The sequence below is a fragment of the Suillus bovinus genome (assembly GCF_016758785.1).
Source record: "Suillus bovinus strain UH-Sbo-P2 chromosome Unknown EDB93scaffold_83, whole genome shotgun sequence".
Lineage (NCBI taxonomy): Eukaryota > Fungi > Basidiomycota > Agaricomycetes > Boletales > Suillaceae > Suillus > Suillus bovinus.
The window spans coordinates 99,362-122,858 of NW_024542139.1; the positions used below are offsets into that span (position 1 = coordinate 99,362).

The 23,497-nt window shown below is 45.0% G+C and overlaps 5 protein-coding genes across 5 annotated transcripts; 3 read left to right on the forward strand and 2 right to left on the reverse strand.

Moving 5' to 3' along the window:
* Positions 1-1,654: 1,654 nt before the first annotated feature.
* Positions 1,655-4,810, forward strand: EDB93DRAFT_1254984 (uncharacterized protein; the record flags this gene model as incomplete). Its single annotated transcript, XM_041453710.1, has 11 exons — positions 1,655-1,864; positions 1,926-2,178; positions 2,565-2,626; positions 2,679-2,851; positions 2,915-3,020; positions 3,069-3,326; positions 3,510-3,767; positions 3,820-3,991; positions 4,046-4,169; positions 4,223-4,408; positions 4,462-4,810. The coding sequence occupies 11 exons, from the start codon at positions 1,655-1,657 to the stop codon at positions 4,808-4,810; spliced, it is 2,151 nt and encodes a 716-aa protein (XP_041303035.1).
* Positions 4,811-6,908: 2,098 nt separating this feature from the next.
* EDB93DRAFT_1254985 (uncharacterized protein) lies at positions 6,909-7,324 on the forward strand (the record flags this gene model as incomplete). Its single annotated transcript, XM_041453711.1, has 3 exons — positions 6,909-7,125; positions 7,179-7,238; positions 7,290-7,324. 3 exons carry the CDS (start codon positions 6,909-6,911, stop codon positions 7,322-7,324), a joined length of 312 nt encoding a protein of 103 aa, XP_041303036.1.
* Positions 7,325-10,038: 2,714 nt separating this feature from the next.
* On the reverse strand, positions 10,039-10,418 carry EDB93DRAFT_1107674 (uncharacterized protein; the record flags this gene model as incomplete). Its single annotated transcript, XM_041447759.1, has 2 exons — positions 10,039-10,352; positions 10,379-10,418. The coding sequence occupies 2 exons, from the start codon at positions 10,416-10,418 to the stop codon at positions 10,039-10,041; spliced, it is 354 nt and encodes a 117-aa protein (XP_041303037.1).
* Positions 10,419-12,575: 2,157 nt separating this feature from the next.
* On the reverse strand, positions 12,576-13,883 carry EDB93DRAFT_1059905 (chitin synthase-domain-containing protein; the record flags this gene model as incomplete). Its single annotated transcript, XM_041444808.1, has 6 exons — positions 12,576-12,619; positions 12,663-12,743; positions 12,791-12,884; positions 12,987-13,460; positions 13,522-13,626; positions 13,677-13,883. Coding segments are annotated over 6 exons (1,005 nt in total), but the record flags the coding sequence as incomplete, so codon positions are not given.
* Positions 13,884-20,080: 6,197 nt separating this feature from the next.
* EDB93DRAFT_1308741 (uncharacterized protein) lies at positions 20,081-21,851 on the forward strand (the record flags this gene model as incomplete). The annotated part of the gene is made up of 8 exons (XM_041454787.1): positions 20,081-20,256; positions 20,304-20,453; positions 20,499-20,619; positions 20,692-20,912; positions 20,962-21,094; positions 21,340-21,482; positions 21,583-21,650; positions 21,700-21,851. The coding sequence occupies 8 exons, from the start codon at positions 20,081-20,083 to the stop codon at positions 21,828-21,830; spliced, it is 1,143 nt and encodes a 380-aa protein (XP_041303039.1). The 3' UTR covers positions 21,831-21,851.
* Between the last annotated feature and the right edge of the window lie 1,646 nt (positions 21,852-23,497).

Genomic DNA, 23,497 nt, shown 5'->3' on the forward strand with positions numbered 1-23,497 from the left:
TTAGGCTCGGCCAAGCAAAAGTAGAGGCCTTGAAAGTGCGGGACTTGTCTATCTACCGCTATGCGATCATGTTTGAAGGAAGGATAATAGGCTATGTCAAAGTCATTCGATGACAACTTTGCAATTGGTGTCGGAATTGATCAACTTCGAGAAGGGTCGGACCGGTCAGGACCTCTGAGAATGGCACAATGCACTGAGAACACAATGGTGATCAGTCCTAATCACTTTTCAATGACTCTCGCTTGATCTTACCAATGACCAATCAATCATATTAAGGGAATAGTACCCATGGTGAGTCACGAGTCATCCTTGGGATGGGAACTCACTGGCATGTTTCATCTAGAGGAAGTCACTAGTCACCTATAGTCAGCTGCAATAGTACCGGCCTCAGATCATCATGAAATACGTGCGTTTTCAGTTTTAGGAAGTTCAAGTTGATTTGGGAGTACCGGCACCATTAGAAATCTGCCCGGGGTACTAATGATCACGTCCGCTGTGTTTGGAACACATTTATTGTACTGCCCGCAGGCAGCAAGAAGCACAATGGTTCTAGTTGATGTTGGCCTGGGCAACTTGCAGATTCGGAATGTCATAGCCTGAGTGTTACCAAATTGTAATACCGTAACCACAGTAGTACAAAACAAGTAAGTCCCAGTCAGCTCTATTGAAATTGGACCGTACTACTAATACTAGTACCAACTTTGAATTTGAAGGACCATAACTATCTAACATTGTATCTCAGAGACTCGAATGACCACCATTGCCTCAGGATTAAGGCTGACCACGTCTTCAAGTTGTTAGCAATTCCAACGTGCAATGCGTTGGGGCCTCGTGGCAGGATCTCTTTGGATTGTCACCCTCTTTTCAAGCTTGTTTCTATTAATGGTGTTGTGTGGTGCTACATATTGCTCTTGGGAAAAAGCAACAGACGCACGTGGACTCAGCAGGCATCACACATCATGTCATTCCTACAAGAAATCTAGCTTGCTTGCAACTCATAAGAGACGGGAACGCACCAGAGAGGCTGTCTCCACGATTTTGGCTCCCAGCTGTGACCTGCCATGATCATTCGGAAACCATTCACATGTAGGTGACCCTCTTAGCTGCCATGGTTGTTCTTAACTTACATAAACTCAAACATCAGAGAGTTGACCGTCCGAAACCAATTGCTCCTCGCCGATCACTAGCAGAGCAGAGGCGAGGGTCTGCCCCTCACAGATTTGATACACCCGAGTCCAGTCTTGTCGACTTGCAGCACCACATCGGGCCAGATGTTTCACAAAATGATAACAATATTGAGATGGATATCGACTTAGATACCTCTGGTTTGTGTGTCTGTGAATAGAAGTCATAATGTTCTAATCATTTCACTCCTTCAGATAAACGGGCACGCCCTATGAGACAAATTCCAAGGCAGTATGCTGACATCAAGCGCTCAGAGGAGGATCTCAATGTCTCCGACAACACCAATAATCACAATACATGGACTCAGAATTCGGATACACTTCCAGCTTGAGCCAGGATCCGACGCATTCTTCTAACACTCGCGGATACACTTCAGACCACCATCAACTTGTTTGGTCTCTGCAGACTGTACCCTCATCAACCTTTCTTCAAGCCGGATAAATTTGTTACATCCTTGTTACTTGCGAGGATGTCCCCCACTGCTGCTCAACTTGAAGACATTCATACTCCACCGCAGGTCTTTGCTCCCCTGTACCCTTTCACAAATATGACAATTTATTGGCTCATCTCATGGATGAATTCTGGCAGTAGTCGAGTATCGGAATCTAAAGTTGCGTCCCTCGTCAAGAATGTAATTCTAGCAGGGGATTTTGACCGTGAAGACCTTCAGGGGTTCTTGGTGAGGCAGAGCTTGCAAGAATTAGACAAAGATGAGAGCAGGAAAAGAATTACGTTTCCAGATGACTGAGTCGAGACCTCTGTCACTATCGACATTCCAACAAAGGGGAGGGAGGATAGTCCCAGGCCTTATACCATTCCCGGGTTTCATTACTGGCCTCTCGTTGAGGTTATACGCGTGGCATTCTCTGACGCTCAAGCAGGGGCATTTCATCTTTTGCCCTTCAAATGTCTGGAAGGATCCTCTAGACGGGCACAAAGAGTGGATATACGACGAGCTTTATACCTCAGATGCCTGGTTGGAAGCACAGGATAGTATTCACAAGCAACCAAAGGAACCTGGGTGTTCATTGGAACGGGTCATTGCGGGTTTAATGTTCTTTTCTGATGCAACCCACCTTGCAAACTTTGGAACCGCAAAGGCCTGGCCGCTTTATGCGTACTTTGGGAATCTGACAAAATATATACACTCTTCGCCAACATCGGGATCATGTCACCTCATAGGATTCTTACCTCAAAGATATTCTCAGTAGCCTGCCTCGGGTATCAAAGACGGGTATGGCCTCCATTCAGACTCATTGCCGCAGGGAGTTGTTTCATGCATGCTGGGAAATAATACTGGACGAAGAATTTGTTTATGTGTATCAACATGGTTTTGTTCTCAAATGTGCCAATGGAGTGATGCGGAGAGTATACCCTAGGATCTTCACGTATTGCCAAGGTGGAAAACACCCTCGGAGAAGGCTCGTGGGTGCCCATCATGGTAAGCAAGATTGGTTCTATACTGGTATGATTAGCTCAAACCAGTGTTTCAGAATCAGTTTGTTAAGAAACTTGGGTGGCTCAGACTTGATTCATTTCATATGCTCGTTGTCGACATTATGCACGAATGCGAATTAGGGACCTGGAAGGCTCTATTTACGCACCCCGTGAGGCTTCTTTATGCCCTTCCTGGGGGCACTCAAATTGTCGCGACCCTCGACACCAGGTACGCAGAATTCGTATGGAGTGTTATTAATTAACGAGTTGTTAATTCTCATTCTTACCCTAGATTTCGTCAAGTCCTGACATTCGGTAACGGAGTAATACACAAGTTTTCCAACAATACGTCCGAGATGAAAAGGCTGGCCACTTGTGATTTTGAAGATATTTTACAGGTTAGCTCTTTTTTCATTTTATACCATCCTCGCTAACATACCTACTAGTGTGCTATTCCAGTTTTTGAAGGGCTGTTCCCTCCTAGCCACGATGCGGCTATCCAGTCCCTCCTATATTCATTTGCGCAATGGCACACACTCGCTAAGCTAAGGGTACACTCTGACTCTACCTTGGTTTTTCTCGATGAAACCTTCAAGAAGCTTTGCGGAAGTTTCGGGCTTATACCTGCACTGCCTTCAACATGGTGGAACTACCAAAGGAGAAAGCAGCTCAACAGAGAAGGTTTGCAAAGCGCTCGGAAACTGGTAATGCTCCTCCAGAATCAAGTGGGGTGAAGGGGGAAAAGTTCAATCTAAATACCTATAAATTTCACGCCATGGGAGATTACATTAGAAGTATTAGGTTCTTTGGGACCACGGACTCATTTACCACCCAAATCGTGCATATCGGCTGCATTTCATGAATACAAACCTGAAGTCTTTGTACAGGGAGAACTTGCCCACCGAGCTCTAAAGGCTTTCTATCCGCTGACCAGCAAGCTTGACACCCCTGTGCAGTTAGCTAAACATGAGTGCAGGTGTTGTGTGCTACGGAGGGTGGAAGAAGCAGGGGGCACATCCCCCTCTATTGGTCTATCTCCAGTTGAGGCCTCCTCCGGAAAAAATCACCATATTGCAATCAGTCAAAATAATCCTGTTGCTATATTTGCGTTCCTTCGAGACCACACTGATGATACAGCTCTCAAGGTAGCAGTAATATCACATTTTTCAATGTGATGTACTCATGAGTGGTTATCAGAATTTTATACTGAAACTTAAGGATCACATTCTTTATAGGCTGGGCAAGCTCGATATCAGCTACTGCGACCACACATTCACGGATGAAGAGCGAAACTCGGTCATCATTCCTAACAACACAATCTACACTGTTCAGACCATGCAAGTACATTACACTACATATGATATGAGGTGTGAGTATGACACAATTAATCCTAGAACACACACCGATGTCATGGTACTCTCAGGGGAGACATCACCTAACCACCCATATTGGTATGCCTGCGTGTTGGCTATCTATCACATGGAAACATGGTTAAATAATGGAGGCACACCTATGAAACATCATCTAGATGTTCTTTGGGTTAGATGGTTGGCTCCGCTAAAAACCATAAATCTGGTATGAAATGTGCTTGTCTTCCAAGGATAGCCTTTGTGGATGAGTTGGACACGGATGCATTTGGTTTTCTTGATCCAGGGCAGGTGATTCGAGGAGCACATTTGATTCCAGCCTTCAATTCGGGGCATGGTGTTAGCTCGCTGCGAGGTGGAAAGTCATTTGCACGTCCTGAAGGAGTGCTAGATGACTGGGAGGCATATTTGGTTGGCATGTGCATGTAAATATCCATTCATGCTGCAGCCTTCTTCCTAACTTCTAAAACAGATTTGTAGACCAAGATATGTTTATGCGGTATACACACTTTGGTGTAGGACATCCAGCAATGTTGCACAGGATAGCTAGAGACTCTTTCAGAAATGACTCACCATCCAGCATTACAAATGCCGTAAACAACAGTAACATTGTCGTGCTTGAGGCAGATATTGGTTATGGAGAAGATAATGACAGTGAGGGCTATGAAGGATGTAGTAATGAAGGAGAACTGAGCGATGAAGAGTGCAGTGATGAGGAATTGGAAGATGAAGATGAAGGCAAGGAGAATGAAAGCGATGACGGCTGTGAAGAGGATGGGCACAAGTTCAAGGATGAGTTCAATGACCTCCTATCTTTTTAAACTCCCTATTAGCATGATACAGGCCATCATGCGTGCATGTCACGCCATTCACTTATCCCTAGTTCTATCTCAATCTCCTTCACTGCAAAATGCAACATCCACGATGACAACATGCGCTTCGTATTGATTGTTTCTCTATCAAGCCTGAAAGGCGCATTAGTGACGAGGCTCAGTTGCAAGAACTCAAATTCTGAAGACTGGATTTATGTAAATCACATTCTTCAGCTGCACATAAAAGATGAGTCACACTTCCCGAGTTTATTTGTATTTGTGCCATTCAAGTTCCATGATGTGACTCCCATTTTCTCCAATGCACAGGTTCTCGATCATGATTGAAGCCCATTGAGACCTGTCATTGAAGGTGGTTTTTGTTTCCCATTTTATTCTGAGATGGGCTTACATGATTGCAACATGCTTAAGAGGGTCACCTGCAAGATTACCCATGTACAGATGGTTTCATCTCAGACTTGGTGATGGTTTTTGGCTTGCTTGCTAGTTCTGTTTCCCTGCGGTGGTTCACCAATGCTGATTATATTCTGGTGGTCTATTGTGGGCTTCTTCAAAAGGCCCTCTGGTCACTGTAACAGACTCATCGTGTGGTGGACTGAGCATCCATGACATGCGGCTCCCACTGCTGTGGTCTAACCTGCAAGAATAACTTGCCAATTTCTTCAGCACGGAGATCACCTCAACTCCACCTCCTACCTACTCAAGATCAGTAACTTGCGACATTGTGATCATCCCGTCATCATTCTACCTGATCAACAATGGTGTGACCATTTATGTTAAGGTTTGGAGGCCCTGGTTCATTTCATACCAGATGAACTTCATTGGAGATAGTATTTTTCGGAGATCGGGGGGAGATCATGGTCCTAGTACCATCAAGTCATGGTTACTGGCATTGTGATTGAGTCACAATGAAGGTGAGTGCGTAAAGGTATGTTATGCGAGCATTTGGTAGTACTAATTAATCGCGCCTAGTTTTTTACATGTCTATGCCAATGATATGGGATCCTCAGACAGCCAAAAAAAAGGATAAAAAACTGGCCCTGAGTAATCAAGGAGCATCTAGTCGTTAAATGGCTGCAGAAGCGCCCAGCGACAGATTTATTAACCATGGCGAATGTAAGTTTCACAAAGTTTGAGTCGTTTTTCACTGTGACTGATAACAATGAGGAACAGCTTAAATTTAACCTGGAACCATGCCTCTGAGTCACTGGCATGTGACTGTTGGAGCAGGTGATTCGGAAAGTGGTTCACTATCAAAAATATAATCAAGAAGCGGTGAGTTAATACACTTTCATCATTCGAACGCTCACTCAGATCCATTGTTATCGTGGGGTATGAGATGGGAAAGCAGAATTGAGGCCCACATCTTGTGCAAGATTAGGACAATGGATGGTGAGCAGTTCTCATTGAAGGATGCTGTGTGGAATCTCACCCACAAGCAGACGAAAGAGAAAGTTGCACAGGTGTTCCTCTGTGTTTCTGATGGTTCAAGCAAACTGATGTTAGAGGTCCGTTGGCTCTCTTATTTGATAAACATTCTCTCATTTACATTAGTTCATTTGACCACTTATGCACCTCCGTGTTGGTACAATATATGAGGAGAGCCAGTTGATTCTGAACTTATATAGATACATTCAGCCACAAGAGAGCTCTTGAATTCAGCTCATGTTTGGTGCGAATACTCTATCAAGTGGAAGGAAGCCAATACCCATGATCATCGTCTGACCCCCGAAGATCTTGAAGATAGCTGGAACTGCGGTGTTCCTCATATCAACACCCCCTTCCAGAAGGATCATTGAATCTTGGCATTGTCTGGGGTCTGTGTGTGTACGGATCGGAATTGAAAACAGTACCAGTTACTGAAACAGTGAGTCACTCTGGCTGTCTGAGTTCATTGTTGACTAATAAAATATCGTTTATAGCAACCCCTTCTGGTATACATCTCAACGCTGTGTCGATACCATTGCTGTACTGGGTAGTTTTGAGGGGTTCTTGAAGCACACGCTCTCGACAATCAACTGGAATGATACAACTGCATTACTCTTGCACCGCAGGAAAGTGGGCATATTACTTATCTCTCGAATTTCTCATGGGTCGTGTGCTCGACAATGCCCTCCTCAATTTAGGCCTCAAGCAGCAATACAGGCTTGGCTTCAACATGGAAGATCTCCTAGCCCAGGAGTGTGACGCCGGCCTTGGCAACGGTGGCCTCGGACATCTTGCAGCACACTACCTTGACTCTTCCGCAACTCAGGAACTTCCTGTGTGGGGTTACAGCCTGCACTACAGGTATTTGTTCTTGCAGTGTAAGTAAGACAGACTTTATTCCAATCGAGTGTTCGACTGATCTTTCCAACAGCTGTAGAACAAAAGTTCCCCAGAGACAAGGAACAGCTTGCACGGGTGTCATTAATCGAAGGTATGTGATGTTACAACCAACTAAAAGGTTTTCTGAGTGAGCATTCCTCAGAACATTCACATGGCTCACCTGGCATGCATCGGTGAGCATCATATTTACGTTTTAACCGTCTTGTTTGGTCACACATGTACCTCTTCATCTGTCTGCCAGCATGCCCAGAAGATACAAGCAGCTAAAAACTGCATCCTTGAACGAACCTGAGCATGAATCAACACGAGCAATCAGTAGGTTTTGCTGCATACACTCACCCTCGTGCATTGTTATTTGCAGCAGATGGGTTTGCAGATATCATTGGTGCATGTGGACCATCTCTACTTGCATCATGAGGAGTACACCTTTGAGCCAGGGGACCGTTGGAGCTATGAAGAAGCGTTGGATCAATATTCGAGCTGTTAGATGGGCCCATATACACCTCTGGTGTTTCTGCAATCATTCTCTTCAAGCTGTCTGGCCAGCTACCCCACACTTCGGGGGCTATCGCAGGAGGACACCTTAAATCTTAATGTGCTGATTCAATAGGGTGGTAGGGGCAGAAGGGGATACAAGTGCACAGAGGAAGAGAGAAGGTGGACGTGAAGCAGGGCGCGGTCGATATATCAAGCGCGTGATGTATTCATAAATACGAAAATGTTCATTATTTCAGCCTTACATTGGGTGGTCTACTCTTATTATAATAGAAAGATATTCAAACGTAGCTGAGATGATAAGTATGTAGTCTAGTGTCATCTAGTTGTATCTCGAGTAGACGACATGGTTTATGATAATTGTCATTAGCACAGGTCATCTAATAGGCCCCCAAGTATGTCACGTCCTTACACATATGCGAGGCTACTTCAAAGCTGACTAACAAATCTATTTTCATGTCTGACTAACTCAGACACACCTACTTCAAGTGCTAATAGCCTTGGTATTCACGCAGTGAATGGTATACGTTTACATCAGTAAAAACAACATTGAATAGGATGGAAGTAGGGCATGAGGGATTAGATTGCAATATTTATGCATATTGCTGTCACATCAGTTAACTAACCCGCTCTGCACAGAGATGTATATGGCCACACAGAATACAATGCATGCAGCCCAGTCTCCTTTGGACAGATATGCACAGCGTCTCACAGAGCGCGCTCTTGTGACTCTGTACATTATGTTCCCCCAGGGCCTTCCAGTGATATTATAGAGGGCTAGTAGTACTAACGAATACCCAATGGATTCAATCAGTATATTGCACCGACAAACACCATATAGCTAATACAAGTAATATTAAAGGATCCAGCGAGCGACATGAATAGAATACAACCCTCTACATACCCCAGATTGACTGTGCCTTCAAAGTAATTGTTTCATTCAGTCCAGAAGCAGGAACTCAATGTTCGAAAATGTGTCAGATTGTGACGCTGCGCCAGTATCTGGTTGTGACACAGTTTTCTGCCTTCTCTGTCACTTACACTTCAACCACCATCACAGTCGAAAAAAATTGCAGGCAACAAGGTCTCAAACGCAGCTGGCGTCCAACTTGACGTCAGACGCATTAACCACTAGACCATGATGCTGAAATCTGAAGCAAGGTAATTCTATGATGAAGGTTGGGGAAAATTAGAGGGCGCTCTATATTGACCAACATATCTTTATTCTGAGAGAGAAATATTTCTCTGTATAGAGAGACTTTTCTGTACAGAGAAGTAATTCTCTCTTGAAAAAGTCTTTGCGTACGGCGGGTGCCCCCTCTGTACAGAGAGACTTTTCTCTGCAGAGAAGTAATTCTCTCTCGAGAAAGTCTTTGCGTACGGCGGGTGCCCACTCTGTACAGAGATACTTTTCCCTACAGGGAGGTGTGTTTGGTGGGCAGGTGGCACCCGGAGATTGGGATGGCAGAAGGTGGAGGATATTATGGACGCCAGATATGTTATTATTATTACCGTTGTCATTGTATTTGTCGAACTGTATATTGTATATTATTATTACCATTGTCGTTGTATTTGTCGTACTGTATATTATTATTACCGTTGTTGTTGTATGTATCGTACTCCATGTTATTACTACTGCTATGGTTGTACTCGTCATACTGCATACTATCACTACTGCTGTGGTTGTATTTGTCGCCCCGTATAGTACTAAAACTGTTGTATATATATATATCTTGTAGCCTAGCGTGTGGAGGTTGAATCAGTCCAATACTTCTACTCCATGTATGTACTAGTTTCAGATGTGGCAGTTTCCGGCCGTAACTTGCAGTAGACAGCCATGACCAACTCCTCTGTGCAGAGACAACTTGACTGTACAAAGGGGTCCAACATATCCCCACTGCTTACCAGATGCGTCATCCACTTGACCATGATGCTCATATATCAGGCCAGAGACTTCATGTAGTGCAAGACTCACACATGAAGAATGTAAAAATCTGGTCTTACGGTGCGAAACGTCAAAGGGGCTACTAAGCGAATAGAGTGGGGCTGAGCATATTGTAGTGAATCCTAATATCAAACTTAGTGACTACATGATATGTACCTAGAAAGACTGATTAAAACAATGTTGTACATATGCACACATACTATGCTAATGCAATCAATCAACTATATGTATTCTGAAGACAATATTAATTACAATGATTAATCTACTTCATATGTCTCGTTTTAGCTGCCGTTGGAACTGTCTGAACGGCTACCATATTGGGGGTTGACCGATTATAGACGCTGTTCAGACGGTCTCCATGGCGTGTGTTACACGCTCAATGTTTAGAACGTTTATGCTGTACATGCTCTATGACCTCGACCTCCGAATCAGACTCAGGGTGGGGTGCTGGTCATTTCTTCAATGTGATAGATGACATCGCTGGATGATTGGTGTATGTCCCTGCGGTAGTGCCTAGTTCGACGGCTTTGTCTAGACTGAAGAACATGACAGCTATCTTAAATGGTCCGTATTGATGGTCTTGCAGACAGGCCATGATCTCTTTGTACTTTGCGCTCAATTCCTCCTGGGTGAGCAATATCCAATCAGACAGAGGGACACCACCCTTGAAGATGCGGCTGGAGCGAGCTCTAGCCAGGCCCATTCGTACGAGATTCAAGGAGCCTATGCCTTTTGCGCTGTTCTTCGAGTTCCACTTGCTTTTTTCTTTGAATAGTAGTCGCGCAATGGACTATCTCGCTCATACACGGAGATAATGTAGGCAGGAACCATGGCGATGAACTGGGGCCTCCAAGTGCTTCCTTTTCTGCTGCCTTTATTGGGCATCCAGGGCAGCGATCTCACAGTGTTGGTGGTAGAGCGTTCACTAAGAAGCTTCCCAGCAACACTCTGTTTTCCAGTAACTCTATTTGGGCCAGAAGTTGCCAGATTACATCAGTGGTCCATTCAATCTTGGGAATTGCGGCAGCATGGTTCTTCTTCTGCATCACAAAACATGATGATGATGACAACTACAAAGAGTAAGATATTTAAAGCTTATTTTCTGCGTGTTTAATATCAAGCGATGTGAAAAGTACATTTTGACGAAGGATCATAGGCATGGGCAAACTAAGTGCCCCCATTGAACTTTGAGCATTCCTATTGCATGGTTGGAGGATCTTTAGTAGTCAACAGATTGGGGATGGTGGGATATTTGTTCGACAAGGGCGAGCAAGCAAGTACTAGAGTGATGAGCTGAACACATGTTTTCCATCTCAAATGAAAATGAAACTACCATGCTTGGAGGATCACATCCACGTGTGCAGCGGCTTGTCAGAATTCTCGTTCGTAGAATGGAGGAGGTAGGCTGACGCTAGATAAAGGTACGAATCTCAGTATTCATTACGAAACTGTTTTATTAACAAATGTTTGTACATAGATAAAGGTACGACTACGAAGGTGCATTAGACTTCTGTCGAATGCACAAGAACAACAACACTTACATCTCAGTATTCGTTACGAAACTGAGATGTTTGGGGCGCTGGCGCATCAGCCTTTATAGGTGAGTGCGCCAGTTATTTTGATATAAGCGAGAATATACTTTAAAAGATGGCAGAGTCTTGCCGACGATGACACGTATGTGTCCATCTCCGTTTGGAGGCGCTCGCAACAGTTATCCTCTATTCCAGTTCCCTCTCTTGGCCATTCCTCCATCCTCCCTCTCAGCTACCAGCCGTTTGCCCTCTTCTCCTTCGGATTCTTCGGATGCCAACAAGAATACAAGGTAAAACTTGGCGCAGCTCCTGCTATGCTCTTCTACAATGGAAATGTAACTAGAACATCTTGGTATCATGTCAGGACTGAAGCATAACACACCGTTTTTGAGGCAGAAGAAGTAGGACCGACACCAGGAGCTCAACTGCTACTGACAGAAAGGGAGCTCTCCTCTCCTTTCAACAGGTTCTCTTCATCAAAACCAGGGTACCGTCCCATACTTCTCACTGTACCCTAACTTGACTTTGTACAAATGGCCTGCTGGAAGTGCGGACTGGTAGGTTTCATATCAGGGCATTCACAAACAAGCGCAGAGATGAAATGGAAACATCAGGGGTCAAGACTAGATGGCACGATCCTCTATAGAGTATGAAATTAGAATAAATATGAAAATGAACGGAAACAGATGAAGCAAATGAAACACACAGAAACCAACAGTTTCAGGATGACGGAAGACAAAGCTCATTGCTCAGCATTCCTTTTAACTAACTAAAAGCTGCTGGTGTGACGCACTGAGGTACTGTGAAGGAATTCAACATTCCTCTTATTCCGTTTTCCTCCTTCATAGATGCCATTCCTCTTCCTTCCTCTCGTTCAATTCCTTCTTCCTTATATATCATTCCTTCCTTCCTTCTTCTGTATCAATCCTTCCTTCCTTCTTCCGTAATCATCCATGTTTCTGGTAGATCTATATTTAGCACCCTAACTAACCATTTTGATACACTTACCAAACCCAATTTGTCAATCGTACCTGTTCATTCTGATCGAATTCCCTCTTCCTTCCATTACCTCATTCCTTTTCTACCATTCAAGGACATTACTAACCAAGAAGGAATCTGTTATGACTTGGATGGTATCTGTTGGCGACGCTCAAACAGAGCGTGTGTCATCAACGGTCGAGGACGTCCTTGGGCTAGCCCAAGGTTAGGGGTCTTACTTGGCAACGCGTCGGCAAGTAAGATTTGACGCCTATGTCCGAATCGGGTAGCTTACGTCAAGTGGATGCTAGACGATGAGCTGTATCTGCCAAGGCTTACGACACCCGAAGGTTAATCGTAAGATCGTCGTTAATTAGAAGGACGGAAGTCTGACTAGTTAACAGGGGCTTTGCTTGTCGACGAAGTCGATGAGCAAAGATCGAGACTATAGGCTTATCCGCGAAGAGCAGATAAGCTCATCCATCCGCCAGAATGAATATATGAGCAGGAAGAAACTGTAAACTGGGTACCTGTAATGACAGAAAATGATATATAAATCTAATACGGAACAGCTTAACTCGCGAAATGAGATAGACCACCATCCATCCAACAAGCATGAACTCTCTTCTGATAGGAAGATAAGAGCCTGGAAATTGACATTGTAAATTACTTTCTCTTAATTGAACGACCCACCCACCTGAAGACCATACACCGCTGCTAACATGATTATAGAAATCAGAGGGAACGGAGACTGTCCAGTAGCAGCCTCGACAATCAGCCAAGCCAACTAAACACAGTGTTAGCTGGAATTCGATAATAGAGAAGAGGTTGCGGCTCACGTAAACGACAGTGGAAGGTAATATCTAATAAAAAACATCAGAAATCGTACATTGACGCTTTGAAAGGACCTCACCAAAGTACCGATCAGATCGAGATAGATGAAGAACCTCATCGAGAAACGACAAATTCTGCAGAGGTCAGGAAGAATAGCAAACTCGCACAAGTTGTGAACGGTCAAATTGATCCAACACCGGCGTTGTGAAAATAGTACTCTCCAAGATACTGGTGCCATGGTAGGCACAATTGCATCCGGAATGAACTTGGTCTTGAAGGTGGGGAAATGTTTCGTTAACAGCATCATCAGGAATCGATCTTCGCCGAGGGAGAACAGGGTCCTCTCGTGCAGGGTATCCACATTATTATCTGCATATTCATCAATCACGTGGTTGGAGATGATAAGCGGTCGGCCTTTATCATTAGTGCGGACGCGGTAGAGGGTGAAACATCCAGGGAGGCATGAGACTGAGCCGAAAAGACTCTTGAAAGCTTTGGACAAGTTGTGCGAGATGTAGTACTCGTGTACCTATGGGTACATTAACTTGAATACACAAAATGCATAAATTTAAACCACTTGCTTCAATCACGGTCCACCCCCCATTCTGCAGTCTTGTTTCACCACATATACCGATTATGTTGGAATCTGATACCGAGGCTGCCACAAGACGGTTAAGAGATTTTGCAGTCACAGACTGCAAAAAAGATGTCAGAGCTTCGCGGGATAGCAAACAGCAAAGTGTACCGTGTCTGCGTCCACAGTGAAAATGCACTCGTAGAATGTAGGGTCATTCTGCATCTGATGATAGATCTTGAGCTCTAGTGGGGACATGGGTGCGTTGAAGTGCACCCTATTCAAGTACCGCATCAACAAGATTTGACTGTCACGCTTGCCAGGGTTGCCGGCTCTCGAACGTTCACTTGGCTTCCCGACCTTCACAACGACTATATACCTAAACAAAAGTGTCAGTAATTCCTCAGTCAATTCCGTCTTTACTCGTTTAATCTGCGGTACTGTTTCTCCAGAGCTCAAGGATTGTCTGGGTAATGTAACAGAGCCAGAGTCGCAAGTGTGTGATGCTGGTCGAGAGTTCGATGCTGCGCCACTCGTGCTTGTATGCGAAAGTCTTGACATATTTGGTTTTTTCAATAGCGGATGTCCAACTTGAGGTCGAGCCAGGAGGTGAGCAGGGCACTCATAAAGACTGTCCCCGTCGACAGATGTACTCGAACTTGCTTGCGACATTGAAGTTTCGGTTAGTGACTACTCAAACACAGAAAGAAACAATGGGCGTCAACGGAGAAAGCGGCCCACTGTGAACCTTGATGAGTACTCGAATTTCATTGCTGTTGTTTCCTAGCCCCAATTGTTGTGCTTGCACTTGAAATTTGCTTACATCAGCAAAAGCACCCAAATCTGGTGAGGGCCGGCAAGGTCCGGATAATATTCCACGGCCTCATGATGCCTTCTGAGGCATGAATCAATTCGTTCGACAACGTGCAAGATGTGCCTACTCGTCTCGCAAGGCATTGCTAGACTCCCTCAACCTCACGCCAGTCTTGCAAGGCATTTCAAGACTGGTACTGTCTAGTACTATGTGGATGCGAGGGAAACTTTATCTGTGTGGGCAATGGTATGTTATTTTGATATTTTGATATCCACTAACCTCAGTGACCATACCAAGCATTCGACTCCCAAGTTGCAGTGGACTGACACATTTTCGATATCTACTTCAACCCTACTCGACTTGAAGCCGTGTAACATACCAGGATCCCATCATCAGGTATGTCCTATGTTTATTCCTTCGTGTCATCTCATTTTGCAAAGTTTCAAGCTGCCTCCCTGAGAGGTCATAAACGTTTGTGCGATCCCGATTCATGATATGCGCTATAACTATAATATACAGTGTTTTTGCTCATCGATGGTGTGAAACGTGCAGTTCGGTCCAGGATGATTGGTTCTAGAATGAACTCGACCCTCTCTTAGCTCCACATATTGAGATGAGCGCTATCTTTGGTATCTTGTCACTGAGCAGAAGCACAGCGATCTTGATTGTGAACTGATCTCAACCGTCATCCAGGTTATCTGCCCGGACCTTATCCTATCACAATCGATCTGTGGATCTCGTTGTGAGGAACTTGCATTTAAGGCCGCGATCACAGCGTGTTTCCGCTGTCGCTCATGCTGCCCCACTCAATCTTTGTCTTGTTACTCACTTTTCTCTTGATGACACAGTGTCCAAACTGCAATGTAGAGGTGCACAATCGCGGCCTGTCCGTTCACCTGAGCAGATACTGCAAGATACGTGATATAGCCACCACGTCAGCTCTCGCTGAGCGGCGCGAGCGCGGGGAAGCTAGTGCTGAAGCTACTCGTTTGGAAGATGAACGCCGGCAGGAAGAACAACGTGAAGAAGAGCAGGAGCACCTACGGCAACTACGGCAGCCTCGAGTGGATGTGAGTGTTGTGTGTTATTAGATGTGAACCTGATGTTCATGGAAATATTTGCATATGAACAGGAGGTGCCGGACATTGAAATGGAGCCACGGCCATCAGGGCGTCCAAATCGACAAATCCGCCTCCCCATGTGTTATCGTGATGAAGTCCCAGTCCTACCGATCCCGGCCCCACCTCCCATTGATCGGGACGAGCCTGTATCAGCGCTCGGAGACCCACCAGATATTGAGATGGACTCTGATGACAGATCATCACATCATAGCCATGCAGAGCATCCCGAGTGGTTCCGCACTGATACAGACACATTTGACCTTTTTCGTGAATATCCTCATTCATTTCCAACATATGACCCCGAACATTTAGCCTACTTTGACGCACTTTGTGACTCCTCAGCATTCCAGCATGTTGATGGGGATGCCGATTACGAACGGCCGTGGTATGCTGGCTTCGGACAATCACTCAAGGCAGTCCACCATGATTACTTCGCACCATTCCTTAATGCCACTGTTTTTCGGCTCATGACATGGTTTTACAACTTGTCGATCTCGAAATCACTGCAAGATCTCAATTGTTTAGTCAACGATGTCATTTTAGCGGAGGATTTCTGCTGAGAGGATTTGCTAGATTTCAATGCATCTAGGGAGGCATCGCGTCTTGAGAAGGCACAACATGACCCTGCCTCCTCGATATTCTCCTCTGATGGATGGCATGAAACCTCGGTGAAGATCTGACTTCCTTGTGAAAAAGACAAGTTCTCCTCTGAAGATTGCGCGCCTGAATTTGAATTTAACGGGCTTTATTACCGCAAGCCATTGGAAGTGCTCAAGTCTGCATACCAGGAGGTTGCAGCGAAGATGTTTCACACAAAGCCATACAAACTATTCTGGCAGCCTGACGACAATGAACGTCCAGAGAGGATCATTACCGAGCTGTACACATCTGACGCCATGCTTCAAGAGCATGAGAAGCTCGACTCGCAGCCAAATGAACCAGGCTGTAACCTGGAAACTGTCATTGGTGCAATCATGCTCTGGTCTGACTCTACTCATCTAGCAAGTTTCAGAAACGCTTCTCTGTGGCCGATATACTTGTTTATTGGCAATCAGTCAAAGTATATTCGCGGCAAGCCAACATCATTTGCAGCGCATCATCTCGCATATATTCCAAAGGCATGTCTTTACTATTTGAACTCGAGACACGAACTAATTATGTGTATAGCTATCAGATACTATCCAAGACTTCTACAAGAAGACTTTTGGTCGTAGTGCGACGGGAGCAGTGCTCACACACTGCAAACATGAATTAATGCAGGCCATTTGGCACTTCCTACTCGATGCCGATTTTATAGATGCATATCAACATGGCTTTGTTGTCAAGTTCCCTGATGGAGTCTCTCGTCGCGTGTTTCCTTGTTTTCTTACTTATTCTGCTGATTATCCAGAGAAGTCTGTTTTACATCTTACTTGATCGCACCATACTAATCTCCACAATGTCAGGGTTCTACTTGCGTGCATGAAATTCCTTGGAAGGTGTCCATGCCCACGGTGTCTTGTTAGCAAGGACAACATTTTCAAATTAGGGACAAAGTTCGATCGACGACACCGCACCAGAAATTCTCAAGTCGACAATCATCCACAGCGTAGTTTCATTGAACGAGCCCGTGAACTCATATTTGTTCAAGGCTATAGTGTAGTCAGCGCTGCAATTGAGAGAATCATCGGTACCACCTCTGTGGCACCTATTCGTGTATGTATGATTTGAATCAAGCTTTCAAAGTTTACTAATTGTGAGCATCAGAATGCCTTTTCAGAGAAGCTTTCCAAGTTCAGTTTCGATTTCCACTCAATGCTTGTGCCTGACTTTATGCACGAGTTTGAGTTGGGAGTATGGAAGGCAACTCTTACTCATCTTCTCCGAATTTTGTATTCATATGGAGGAACTGCTGTGCAAGATCTCCATGAGCGGTAAGTCGTTTTTCTCATATACATATGCGTGTCCATCATAATTCAGGTATCGTCTCGTGCCGACATTTGGACGCAATACCATTTGCAAGTTTAGTGACAATGTGTCAGGTCTTACGAAACTTGCAGCGCATGATTTTGAAGACCTGCTTCAGGTAGGAATATAAGTAATACAACTGCTGTCATGTTGATCAATGCTGGCAGTGTGCAATGCCAGTATTTGATGGTCTTCTACCAGAACCGTTCAACAATTCAATCCTCAACCTTCTGTTTGAGCTGGCCACCTGGCATGCATTTGGGAAGCTTCACATGCACACAGAGACGACACTCTATCATTTCGATAACTGTACGACACGGCTAGGAAAAGCTCTCCGGCGATTCCGTGACAACACATGCAGAAAATTTGCTACTCATGACTTGCCACGCGAAACAGCTGCTCGTGCACGGTGTCAGCGTCCAAAAGTGTCTAAAGGCAAGAATGCAAGGTCAGAAAGGACCAATATTAATGTTGAAGGTGATGGCCCCTCAAAGCAACGCATTTTCAACCTCTCGACTTATAAACTTCATGCTCTTGGAGACTATGTCAGGTCAATCTGGTTATATGGGACCACGGATAATTACTCTACACAAGTAGCAAGTATTGGAATCTATCACATACATTCACCCACTAATGTTGGAATTAGGGCGAACTTGAGCATCGACGAGTGAAGCGATTTTATGCACGGACTAACAAGAACAAGTTCACACGAGGAATTGCAAGACTTCAGCATCGCGAGCACATTTTGCAGAGGATGAAAGAGGTGAACCGTGAAAGGGCAGCTGCACAAGAGAATCACGCACAGCCTGAGACTGAAGATCTCCATCCATCTCTTCATTTCATTGACCAGGAGCCGCTGCCACATTGCTCACCAGAGATCCACTACCAGATGTCCTCGTCACAGAAACATTACTGGGATATTTCTTCCTGGCTCAGAAAGAACAGAAATGACCAGGCCACAAAGGTAGGTCTCTGAAACTCATAAAATGACAAAAGTATTTGCTCACTAGATGTAATTAAAATTTTCTTCCACGTCTCAAAGACCACCCGCTGGGTCGCTTGTCGGGACTGGACTATGATGGAGATGAGACTTCATTTAGTGCAGTGCAATGAAACTCTGTTGCAATTATCAACAATCGAATTTATCGTCACAAAGTGCTTCGTGTCAACTACACTACCTATGACTTGCGGCGTGCTCAGGACTCTCTCAATCCCCGCACACATGCAGACATCATGGTTCTCGCTTGTGACCAGGAAGACTCCCATCCATACTGGTGTGCTCGAGTTATTGGAGTGTTTCATGTCAATATCTGCTACATGAGACCAGGTGCACGTCCCTCTATAAAGTGTGTCGACTTTTTGTGGGTCCGCTGGTTTGCCCGCGATATCACTGCACCAACAGGTTGGGCAGCAAAACAGCTGCCATGAGTTGGGTTTTATGATGGAGATGATGAATCAGCATTTGGGTTCCTCGATCCTGACCTCGTCGTTCGTGGTGTTCAACTTATCCCAGCCTTTCGACATCTACATACAACTGCACTGTTGGGACCATCCATTGCACGTCAAGCAGCTGACAATGATGAGGATTGGGACTGGTACTGCGTCAACATGTCAGTTATTTCCCACTAACAACATGAATCGAATCTGATAAATTAGCAGGTTCGTTGACCGAGACATGTTCATGGGCTTCCGTGGAGGAGGTGTGGGGCACAAATCCACGCGAAGAGAGACATCATGCCTGCTTGATGATCGTGATGAGTTGGATAGGATCCCCTTCCAAAGAGAGAAAGAGCACCATGGATCAGAATTTAATGAGGGCTCTGAAGAAGACAAGGATACGGATGAGGATGAGGGGAGTGGCAATGATTGCGAGGAGGAAACAGATGATAGTGAGGAGGAGACAGACAGCATGGACGACGAGGATGGGGATGAAATTCCAGCTACCTTTGAAGCGATGGTAGACGACACTGTTGCCAACGAGATGGATGAATATGGATACTCTGGCCTTGACCAAGTCCTTGATGAGGATGGTGCAGATGAAGACATCAACAAGATTGATGACTTTGGTCCAGAAGATGGGGAGGATGTGATGAACGAGTTTGAGGAGGGTAGCTTTGCAGACTTGTAATTGACGACGGTGCATGACAAGATAGCTCAGAAAATTAGCTCTGTTATTTCTAAAGTAATTTACATGCGGCCTGAATCACAGGATGGGTTGGGTCGTAGATGAAATGAGTACAATCAGGTAGTGGGAATCAAAATGCTTATTGAAATGCGCGAGGATTAATGATCATCAGCAGTCAGCTTCATTCTGGCAGTGCTGAAAGATCTTCTAGTTGTCGCTTTTTCTCCTCTGGAGTCCGAGCTGGTCCTTTATCGTTTTGGTCGCTATTAATCAACTGATGTCGTGACATGGCGTCCCTGTGTGCTGTCGCTAGGGAGAGTATTGGAAGTACGTGAAGTGTACCCTCGCCGACGCCCTAGAGCTGGCTGGGGTTAAAGTGGGCCAGGCGTTCTTGGGAGGAGGGTAGAGCTGCAAGCACCATTCATACTTTGATTGCCGATATGATGATGACGACAACGAAGTGCAAATTGTGTGTATGGTTTTTCAAAGTCAGCTGGCAAATGCCAGTCAACAAACAACATGTCAAATAAGACATATTTACCCCTTAGTCCTTGACCCTTCACGCATCATGTCTTCGCATCATCATCCTAACACATCTTCAAGCTCCTCTGATCCCCCTGAATGGTCGGAGTCACCAGAACCATCAAGGCCCAGCAAACGCAAGCACAGGCAGTCCTCCAGTGACACCAGCACCAACGACCTCATAAATTCCATATCGTCAGGCTCTCGGAAGCACACAACAAGGTATTGTAATTTGAATTGTGCCATGAGATTTTGACCTTTGGCGGCAGGAAACATGAAGATTCGAAAACAGATGACACAGAGCTATACCGAAACGCAGGAAGGAAGGCTTCAAGCCTTCTGGATACGTTCGGCATACCTTCTGCAGCCTTCAAGACCGGTCTTCAATTTGACCGAGGTGGTAAGCGCGACCCAAAACAGTATGTACCTTATATCTATCTCACAATACAGCTAACTCGTTACAGACCTGAAGATGTCACCAATCGGCATTTGTTACTGTACAATGGCGTCATCGACTATGTTCCTAGTCTCGAGAGCGAGCTCAACCACATATCAAGCAAAAAACTCAATGTGATCATTGCAATGGTGACTATATGCGCATATATGCACTTGTTTTTACTCAAATCCGACCCTGACAACTGATCTTTTGCATGGCAGGTATCAAAGGGTATGAGTGATGGCAGATCCGCAGATCTGAGCTCTGTCAAGCACAAGGGCCTGCAATACATTGGGCTAAATATGTATAGTAAGGCCGATGCTCTTGACCCGCCAGTTCCAGAAATCGAGGATAAGTCAATGCGTGGGCTCAATCACCCGCAGTTGGCCCGTTTACTTTGCCCTCGGAAGAAATTGGATTGGTTTGATGAGGGTCCTGATTCGTATGTATGTTTTACTTTTCATTGTTTGTACTAATGTCACTATGTTCAGCGCTATGGCTGCCTTGCAAGCTGGCGAAATCACCATGATGGCACACAACTGGCCAACATTCTTTTATGAACACGACATTTACGATGCTGCTGAGAAGACACACGGCCTGTTTCGAAACCATATTGTTCTGAGGGTGCGTATTCATTTTTACACTGTCATTTATTTATAACGAAGTTACTATAGTTTTATAAACATCTTTTTATTGGACCATCATCCGTCATGAACGACTCATCAAATGTTCGCAACTCTGCGAAGCCATCCAAAAATCGTGCATGGGGACTGACTGGCTGTTAACAAATACATCATCGCATATGTTCATATTATCGTAAGTTTAGCTCTTTTGCTATTGATATCAATACCTCTCTTGTGAACCCATAGACATACTTTACAATCAGCAGCGTGCAGCACTGGACATGGTGTATCGGCGACATGGACTTGGATGAGCTCCTCTGGGCCATCATTGAAATGCTAGACGACGATGACGATCCATGGGTCAAAGACACCCTTGCATGGTGGAACAGGTACATTTTTCTATCTGGTTAGTCTAGTGCTAATACTTTACAGGCACCTCAAACCAACCAAGGACAACTCGCACTCAGCCAAACTTATGTGAAAGGAAAGCAAGGACGACATCATGCAGATTCGTGCTCAACGAGCTGCACGCCGTTCTGCTTTAGCTAAGTCAAATGGTATGTGATGAATAAATATATGATACTGCTACTGATATTTAATTCTTAGCACCATCACGTCCAGGCCACCCTAACGAGCTTCAAGAGCCCTCAACAAGTGGCAAGCGCACCCGCCCTGTGGAGCACCGCCCTGAAGCGCAGGCCTTCCAATATTCGCAAGGTCGTGTGTGGTCTTGTTAGGCCTTCCAAGGCCTCGTCAGGTTTGAGCACTTTTGCTGATGTATGGATGCAACCAAATTAAACACAACAACCCAGTCTTCTTTTCGCTGGAAACGCGTTATTTTGCAAAATCGCGTGAAAAACCCGACTTACATGTTTCCAAGCTAGAAGGAGATGTGTCCCACATAGTTGAAGACTTGAGTTTTGTGTCGTGGAGAGTCTAAGTCAACCATTCAGTGGATTGACCTTAGAAATGCGCGGACGACCTGCCTCCAACAAATTTGGCGCTCCATCAACAACCTGTCGCTGAAGAAATGAAAACTGTTCATGACTGCAGATCTGAGGGCGAAGGCAACTTTCTTCTTCACATACTTCAACTGCCTCTACCACTCGGCCCGCAAGAACAAGTTGCTCCTCGGGAGAAAACCTTTGCAAGACAGGTTTCCCCATCAGATACATACAATAAAATCATAACAACACAACAGGAGAAGCAACTCATTTTTAAATGGCGACGAAGCTCCGTGGACTGGTCACAGGCCCACAAGACATTCACAGTACCATTGCAAACTCGAGCTACTAGTCTTGGTGCCTCAGTAACGTTGTTGTATTTGCCATCCGGCCTTGCAGTTGCTAACATCAATTCTGCTAGCTCCGCCTATACTGTCAATTTTATACCTAGCACTAAGCCCGAATTCATGGCTATCCGCCTAAATAATGTGCGGACTACTCAGGTGAAACTTACATGTTGCCGCTGCCAGATTCATCAGAGCACGTGCTGAAAACCAATTCCTCAGAGGTGGTTGCGCCCTTTGCTAATGTTGAGTAGGTACTACAGGCGCTTTGGTATTCAAATATTCAGGTTTTGTTCACTGTTAGCGCCATGATTGCTTTCAAAAATTCTCATGACAGCCGCAGTCTTCCATTGTTCGAAATGTCCTCAAATATAATTCTGAGTCAGTGGCTACAACCTCACATATACAGAGATGTAAGGACGTGCTGATTGACTCATTCTCACATCTGAATTCTGACAAGACCATTAGTGAGTGAAGGAACTCTGGCTTGTTGCACGCTGTCAGTATTACGGCCATCACAAACTGGGGTGCCTCTGCAATGGACGCTTCCAGGCCACCCATTCTGCATCAGCGGTACCGAAGTTTCAATCACCACAGCATCAGGCTTGGACGTAACAATTTGAAGTAGACTTGTGCCAATCAACGCAAAAATCAAGTACTTCTTTTTCAGTCCTATCAAAGGTATTCAAGTGTAGTAATTATAGTCTCTTACTAGAAATTGACCTGTTTATAGGCTATGCAAGATTGGCGGTGCACGCGTTGTCAGACTTCATATGAATTCCCAGAAAATGATCCAAAGGCCAAGGCGAAAGTCAAGAATGATCATTTTAAGTCTTGTCCACTCTCCCCCAGGATTTCCAAAGGTTGGCCTTGCGCATTCTTAGAAGGCAACTTTTGCTGTCCCTTTTGCTATCGTGGGTGTCCTACAGTGTCCGGTAGCATTGATGGTATACGAAAACATCGAAACAAATGCCAGATTGGTCCAAATTCTGGCGATTCACCGCAGAGTGTATATGGTTCAAGCATCAATGAATGGACGGCAGTTGCCTTAGGAGAGCATATGCAGAAGATATACGGTCATATGTTTTCTGGAGCCTCCATTTCAAGCACAGTATG